A 7,788-nucleotide genomic window follows, 5' to 3' on the forward strand; every position below is an offset into this window, starting at 1 on the left:
AACTTACATTTGACTGAGAGGTACTGTAGTAAATCTAAATATCTATTTCATAACCGCACTTTATGGCCACGCCCATTCGTTGTCACGTTGGTTGTGACGTCATCAAGAAATAAAAGCGGATTCCGCAAGACTTCCTGTCTCTTTCTGCTTGTCGGCGTAGTCCTGCAAGATGGACACTCCCTACAAAGCTAGCGTGCAACATCTTTTAATGCATCGCTGCTCAAATATTAAGTTAGTGAATGCAGACGGTCCTCCTTGAACTCAGAAGTTGTTTATAAGAGCATTTGGATGGAGAATCTAGCGACTTTACAATCATGCAAGGCTAGCTCGTTAGCTTCCATGGAATCAGCACGTGGTGCAGAGCATGCACGTAGAAGTGAATAATCATGGGTAAGTTGTCATAATCGGTTTAATGCACACTTTTCAAAATGTAATTTGCTCTTTGTATGTGGTGAGTTTTGTTATCCTTGTCTTAAAATCTGTGCGAGAACAATCTGATCAGTAGTAGTTGGTGAGGCCTGCAGAAACACGTTGCTGATGATCTTCTTGTTATTGTTTCAGGTCAATTGTGCGCCGCTTGTTTTCAATTTATTCAACAAGAGGACCTTGCAAAGGTTTGTATCACACTGTTCCATTACCCTTTTATTGTAATACAGTTTCAAGGATGATAACTGTTGCATAGGAAGTGCCGTCTGATGCGATAACTGACGATTGCAATGATCTGAGAAATGTCCTCGGACATATTCTTAGCACGGAAACTGATCACAAAATACTGATCATAAAATTGTTCTTAGGTGCTGTAAGTTAGCCGCCATCAGGAACATGAGTTCTCCGTGGGAAAGGAATAAAAACGGTATGTATTGTGTGAGTTTTGTAGATTTAAGCCAGTGATGAAACAAGTTATCCCTGTCTGAACACAAATGTTGAGTCATGGTAACCTGAGGCTTAATCACAATCATCATTTCACTTGATCATCATAAGTTGCCTCCAGTGTATGATTGTCTTGTTTTGTATCTTTTTAGGTGGCATTTCTGCATTGGAGTGAATGATCTGAAGAAAATCAGTCAAGGGAAAATGATTCCATTTTATTTTCTTTGAATCTTGTGAAAAAAAAATGCTGTATAAATGTAAAGCAATCCTGAATTATAATGCTGTAGCCCACTGCGACTTAAGTCTGTTTGACTTTTTCTTCAAGTTTTCAAGGAAGATTTGCTGCTCTTGGAGGTAGTCATGCTCCTGTATCCATGAGTAATTTAGTTTAGTAGATATCCATTCAATGATTGGAGGGAAAAAAAGTGTTTACGTTAACCCTTCACTGTGAGTTTCAATAAAGATGATAAACATTTCAATCTTTTGTCGTGGACTCCATGTTGCTACAAGATGATCGATTCCACTATGAATCTAGGATATGCAATAGTCCCTATTTACACAATCTACATTTTGACTAAAATTAAAGAATTGCTGCTTACCTTTCGTGCATTGTACTTCCATATGGCCAAACTTGCCTGGAGTGCCACAGATTGAGAATTGGGTACTACCTGATTAGTATTTGAAGTTAGCTTTGGCTGCAGGATTGCAGAACCCATGTCTATGGATAAATATGCAAATCAGGGTTAGTTTTTGCATAATGGCTCAATTCAAAATTTGTCAAACTTGATATCCAAATAGGATGACCTGGTAGAGTGGGAGTAGTTTGTGTCAAAGAGCCACTCAGAGGGTCTAGTTTAAACTTCTCCGTTTCCTGAGGGTTGGATCGTATTCGGTCCTACAATTAAAAGTGCAGGTATATTACTTACGACTTCCCATAATATTATTTTGATAAATATAATACCTGAAGAGCACGTTGTTCGAGCTGCCTCAGTCTCTCAATCTGGGAATGAATCGTTCTCAGCCTTGCCTGGTGTTCAGACGCCACACGTTTGGCTTCCTGCAATGCTTGCTCTCCTTCTTCATACTTTTCTGCTGCCAGCTGCACACGTCAAGTAACAGTTATGGAAAACGACTTCATAAATTGACTACTTCACAAATAGAAGCCATAAGAGTCAAATTGAAAAAAATGTCGATTCACCTTGCTGAAGGCATCAACTTCTTGCGCTCGGATCTTGAGCCTCAGGGCCGTGGTGCTTATCCTCTCCTTTTCTTGCTCCAGTTCTCCTTTCAGTTTTTCCAGAACCTCTCTCTCCTGTGCCACAGCTGTCTCTTTTATTTTCAGCTCTCCGCTGCGAAGCTTCAAATCAGCTTGTTCCTATTACAACGTAATGCAAAGTTTGATGTTTTGGGGATTTGTAACCGAGCAGATTCGCTGAGTTTCAGCTCACCTGCGCAAGACTCATAATGGAGCCCTCTCTTCTCTCCAGTAAAGTGCTGACATCCTGTTCGGCCTTTTCTCGACGCTGCTTTTCCTGAGCATGAAAGACGTTCCACTCGGCTGCCAGCTTTCTTCTCTCCTCCGCACAATGTTGCATCACTGCCTTCTGCTCCTCCAATAACGCACTCTAAAGTGTAACCACAACAGAAGAGTCATAAAGGGAATAATATTTTTGTGGTGACTCGGCCTGTTTTAAGCCCTTACCTTGGCTCTTTCCAGCTCCTCTCTCTCCATGGTCATCTGCATGGTCAGGGCACGTCGTTCTTCTTCCAGACTTTTCAGGGAGGATTCTACCTTGGCTTGCTCTCCTGTCATCTTCCAGCGATCCTGAAACATTTGGAAATTACAACAAAGTCGTTCTATCGTGGGTTTGACTTGTTTTGGTAAACAGCTGGAAACTCATTTTACACTTGTAAGAGGGAAAAAAAAAAAAAAACACAAGCGATGATTCTTAACATGAAAGTTGTAACCTTCTCAATTTGTCTCTGTTGTTCATTGATCTGAGTGTCCATCCTCGAGATGATTTCCTTCAGGTAAGCTTTTTCCTCCGCCATTATTTTCTCTTGCTGAGCCAAACGATCCTGCATGACTGAGCAAAACATTGGAGGATTAATCGACCTTGTCCACTAGTGAATGTCGATCCGTGTGGGTGTGCGGCACATACTTCGGAGTTGCTCATCTCTGTGCCGTGCCCCCTGCTCCAAGCCATGGGTTGTGTGTTCATGCCTGCTCTCGACCAAACTGGAGAGATCTCCAAGCCGAAAAGAAAACTGTTCCATCTTCTCGATTACGAGCGTTAGAGACCTGGACAAAAAAAAAAAAAAAGGCATACGGTATTCTTAAAATCCTGACCACCTAATCAGATGATACAAAGTATTTTACGCACAATCTACAAGCACAATCATGCTAAATAAATGCTGGACCTGGTCTCAGATGTTGCACTTGTGACTGCGTCAATCTCTTCTTCTTTCAGTCTTTTCAGTCTATTAATATGGTCTTCGTGGTCTTTCTTCATCTCTGTGATGGATTTTCTGAAAAGAAAGAAAGCTAGGTGGGAACCTGTGAAAACTGTTACAATACCGAATAAGCCTTTTATTATCGTCTTATTTTCACTAATTGAAGCAAACAAGATCAAGTAAAATAAAAAATTCAATTTTTAGCTTTTTTTTTTTTTTGGGGGCTTTTTAAAAACCCAGGGAAAAAAATCTCCAGAAAATCAGCACAAGTCTACCTTTGCAAATCCCGGAGTCTTTCTATGTCACGATCTTGGTCTTGCTGGAACTGGGCCAGTTTTCTCTGGTAGTGAGCCTGCAGTTCTGAGCGCTCCTTCTCAGCCGTTTGTGTTAGCGCGGCCAAGCGTTCGATGAGATCTTCGCTCTCCTGTCGCATCCGCATCTCCCTCTGAATCGCAGATTCCTCGAGAAGCTTGACGCGAGTCCTGCGAGCGGCACATAAAATGATTCAAGTATGACTCACATTTTTTTGAAACACAAGGTGGGAAAGGCAAACACAGAGTACAAATGTAATCTTGGAATTAATACTTGTGTGCGTTTTCCATGAGTTCCATGTCCTGTTTATGTCGCTGCTGGATACTTTCTAGCAACATCTGGCTGTGGTCTCGCTCCAGTTGCAGCGTCTTCGCCTGGAGAAAAACAGATCGAGGTCTCGGTTTCCGTAACCAAGTCTTCTCCATCCATAGGTTTCAAATACCTGTGCCTCCAGCTGTATGATGCATGCTTGTAAATCCTCTCCATTACGATGATTGCGCTCGTTGACTTTTTGCACGTCCCCGGCATCCAAAACACCCCGAAGCCCCAATAACTGTGACTGCATCATCTTTCATTCAGAAGTAATCATGTGATGTGAACAAAATAAAATGTGTTGCATCAGTCATGCAAAAGTGAATAGAATTGAAATGAATCTGAAAACTGGGCTCACCTGTTGTTGTAGTAAGAGTTGCTGCAGGCTGTCAGCTGAAAATGGCACCTGCTCAAAAGGACAAGGAATTACAATGAGTCAATCTACATCGAAATGATGATAAAAACATAAATTAAAAAAAAAACCTGTTGCTGGACACCAGCTGACGAGTTTGTCTTAAGGTTTGGCTGTGGGAGCACTGAAAATAAAAGCATCCATGGGAAAGATGATATACTCTAATACAAGAAATGGGATTTAAAAATTGCAAATTTAAATGTGATAAAATCTGCAATAAAAATACTGTATGTGTATTTTTTTTTTTTTAAATAAAATGTACAGGTCAAATAATGCCGTCATGTAAGAAAAAAACAAGAATACGATACCTTGCTTGGCCTTCTCTTCTTTTTCAGGGGCATGTTGTGCAGCAAGACTCGGTTGCCCATGTGAAGAGTTGAAAGGAATTCTACAATATAGAAAAATATATTACAAGTCATATTCTTCTTTTAATTCTTCAGCCAAAGCTTACCCAGCATCCATGGAGGATGACGATTGTTTCCCGGGGATGTTATTTCTGCCTCTCCGGGCTTGTGAGGTGGCTTCCTTGCTGAAAACAAGATCATGAAAAAAAATCCATATTGAAAAATAAAACCTCTGAGAAACGGTGTCATCTTATTTCCATTACCTAACAAGTGACTCCAGATCCACTTCTTCTCCAAGGCCTAAATTTTGCTCCTGAGTTAAGATTTTGCCATCAATGTTTGATCCCGAGAAAGACTTCTTCCTGCTAAGAGCTCCTGCTAACCAGTCATCATCTTCCTCCACTTTCTTCTGGTTTTTGATCACCTCGGGCTTTCCTGCTTTGCTGTCACTCAAAACTGAGGCATTCATTTCCATTTTTGGATTTTGCTCACCAGAGAGCGAACGCTTTCTCTCCAATAAAGGAGAAGGAGATTTTGGAGATTCTATGGAGGTCTTCTCTTTGACGTCGTCTTCATCGTTTGCGCTGAGACAGAGCCAATCAGCTGGGTTGCGGGATCGAGTGGAGGTTGGGGGAATGGGGGGCTTTTTCTCCGGGGTAGAAGCAATGACATCTTCCGTGGGGAATCTTTTTTTTTTTTTAAAGCAAAAGAGGAAAATTATTGATCAAGTTATCACATATCAGTTTTCCTCATCGCAATGAATTGAAATGCCATAGATCCATTACAAAAGCTACTACGATTTTTGAATAAAACAAATGATGTCTGTAGCTTGCTCATAGTTACAATTTTTGGTTCGCAAGTAATCACGCACCTGATAGACTGCCGACGGGACAGTGGCCCTGAAGCGGTGTCTCCCACTGTGGGCTGATATGACCCAAATGTGAGGTCATCATCTAAAAGGGCCTCTGAGAAATAGACATAAAGCTCCAAAATTATTCTTAAACACTACACACATTTTTAAACACTCCGGTGACATCTTACCTTTGTAGTTTTTCTCCCGAGACAAAGACTGGTCCTTCTTCCCGCCTGGTGGTGGCCATTCTGGACGTTGGGAATTATAGTTCTCTAAAATCTCATCGAGTCTGGTACGAGCTCTCTGTGGTTGGTCACTACGGTGGTGAAATGACATATGTAAAAAGATTCAGGCCATAAAGACGTAAGATGGAAAAAAAAAAAAAAGACTTACCTTTCCCTGTTGGAAAAAAGCACATTTTCTTTTTTCTTGGGAATTTCACAGTCCAGGCCAAGTTCGTCAATCAAATCATCTTTCTCATCATCAAACACAAGTTCATTTAATTTCTTTGCTGCACTGGCTTATTAAAACACACAAAAGGTGAGAGGAATTTAGCCTGTGAGATTTGTATTGAAATATGAAAAATATGACATCCTGTAAAATAAGATTTACTTGTTTCTCTTTTTTGGCCGAGAGATGCAGAATGTGAAGGTGTAGATTTTTCAGGTTTGGTTGGCAGTGAATTGGATTTGGATGGTGTCTTTTTTTTGGTTTGCGGTAAACTATCCAACAGGTCATCTATATCATCCTGGTCATCGAAGTCTGCGGAAAAGAAATTGATTGAAATAAAATTGAAAAGAAAAACAAATATACATATATATTTATTTCTATAAATTGATATTTAATTGTACTGAGTTTTATTTATTTACACACTTTTTTTCAGTTTTTGTATTTGTTTACTTTTATTTTGTACTATATATATTTTGTCATATATTATTTCTGTGTAATTTGTATGTTTGTTTTTATTTTAATTTGTATTTATAAATGTTTCATTTTGGCAGTTTTATACTTGAAATGCAGAAGTTTCAAATGACAAAAGGCAGTCTCACCAAGGAAGCTGAACTTTTTGTTACGTGCTGAAGATGCGTCTATCTTCTTCCCTCCTGTGGAAATTTCATCTAGGTGAAGTGGGGAAGAGAAAAACTCACATTGCTCTCAGGAAAACATCTAAACCATTTTTTTTTAAAATGAGTAAAGCGTTTCAAAATAATAATAAGGCCACTGCTATATTACCTGCTTCCCTTGGTTTCATATCACTCGCTATATCTGCTTCTGGCAAGGACTCTTTATCATCAGACAGTTTTCTTTCTGCAGAAGTTGAATTATAAGTTTTCTTTGATGCAGCATTCATTTCTGGGCCCTGTACATCAGTAAAATCAAAAACAACAGACAAACATTTGAAAATTGTTAGTATTTTATTGTTCTTTAATTATTTTATCTATTAAAACACTCCTTAACAAACCTCAGTGTCGTCTTCATCCAAATTCACATCATCTAGAATACTGAAGATGTTTTTAATGTCAGATGTGCTGGAAAAAAGGATTCATACATAAAATATAGTATTGTTTCTCATGTATGAAATGAAATTACTCAAGCATACCTATTTCGTAATCCACCACGTCCTGATTTTCTTCTTAGTGGGAGTTCTGATGAGTACATTTAATAAAATATTAAAATGATTTTTTTTTTCATTTATTCCACAGAACTGCTATCACTTACTGCCACCATCAAATGAGCTTTCGTGGATATCTCCATCACCAAATGAGCCTTGGGTGATCCATGAAAATGGGAATTATGATTATTTATTTTTATACATGCGAGGTTGTTTCTGTGTATTACATTTTGAGCAGTTCATGAAGTACAGTACATTATTGTAAGTCTGTATTGATGACATACAAAACTTACTTTTAGTTGGTTTCCCTTTTAGATTTGTGGCCTGAAAAAGGCATCCCAGTTAAAAAATAATAATAATAGAAGACTGCAGTCAATCAAGATACTCACCATTTTTGGTTTGTTTACCATTTAGGTCGCAGTTAGCTAGCAACTTTAGCATCAATCTGATGAAGCATGTCGTCTACAATGGTGATTTCAAACACTCCTGTTACCACTCGTGCTTCACCATTTTCAATAAAATAGTTAATTTAAACGTTCGCACACTTCTAGCGGATTAGTAGCTTGGGCACACAAACTCCAAGATTTGAACCGTGAAAGGAGGGACGCTTCCTGTTTAC

General features: G+C 39.2%; 1 protein-coding gene, 1 long non-coding RNA gene and 2 other non-coding genes across 4 annotated transcripts; 3 read left to right on the top strand and 1 right to left on the bottom strand.

The window, feature by feature from the left end:
* Positions 1-136: 136 nt before the first annotated feature.
* Positions 137-1,349, top strand: LOC147044466 (uncharacterized). Its single transcript, XR_015068525.1, has 4 exons — positions 137-390; positions 562-614; positions 795-853; positions 1,023-1,349. It is a non-coding gene; the product is annotated as an uncharacterized LOC147044466 (long non-coding RNA).
* LOC147044467 (small nucleolar RNA SNORD49) lies at positions 658-727 on the top strand. Its single transcript, XR_015068580.1, has one exon. It is a non-coding gene; the product is annotated as a small nucleolar RNA SNORD49 (small nucleolar RNA).
* On the top strand, positions 880-949 carry LOC147044468 (small nucleolar RNA R38). Its single transcript, XR_015068579.1, has one exon. It is a non-coding gene; the product is annotated as a small nucleolar RNA R38 (small nucleolar RNA).
* Positions 1,065-7,788, bottom strand: fbf1 (Fas binding factor 1). The gene is made up of 29 exons (XM_085934283.1): positions 7,559-7,788; positions 7,463-7,493; positions 7,277-7,324; positions 7,158-7,203; positions 7,020-7,086; positions 6,791-6,917; positions 6,607-6,675; positions 6,170-6,319; positions 5,951-6,077; positions 5,746-5,873; positions 5,576-5,669; positions 4,968-5,390; positions 4,812-4,889; positions 4,669-4,748; positions 4,432-4,484; positions 4,307-4,354; positions 4,079-4,204; positions 3,910-4,010; positions 3,600-3,806; positions 3,292-3,399; positions 3,033-3,172; positions 2,839-2,957; positions 2,573-2,695; positions 2,319-2,495; positions 2,069-2,245; positions 1,832-1,969; positions 1,675-1,765; positions 1,470-1,588; positions 1,065-1,236 (listed from the first exon to the last, which is right to left on the bottom strand). The coding sequence occupies exons 1-29, from the start codon at positions 7,577-7,579 to the stop codon at positions 1,144-1,146; spliced, it is 3,309 nt and encodes a 1,102-aa protein (XP_085790409.1). The 5' UTR covers positions 7,580-7,788; the 3' UTR covers positions 1,065-1,143.

Source organism: Syngnathus leptorhynchus, chromosome 16 (assembly GCF_054491065.1).
Source record: "Syngnathus leptorhynchus isolate UIUO chromosome 16, UIUO_Slep, whole genome shotgun sequence".
In the NCBI taxonomy this organism is placed as follows: Eukaryota; Metazoa; Chordata; class Actinopteri; order Syngnathiformes; family Syngnathidae; genus Syngnathus; species Syngnathus leptorhynchus.

Excerpts from the sequence above, each read along its gene's own strand:
- fbf1 (XM_085934283.1), bottom strand. The coding sequence starts at position 7,579 with ATGGTAAACAAACCAAAAATG. Across the intron at positions 5,874-5,950 it reads CTTTTTTCCAACAGGGAAAG|TGACCAACCACAGAGAGCTC; the intron begins GTAAGTCTTTTT and ends TCACCACCGTAG. Across the intron at positions 2,696-2,838 it reads AACAGAGACAAATTGAGAAG|GATCGCTGGAAGATGACAGG; the intron begins GTTACAACTTTC and ends CAAATGTTTCAG.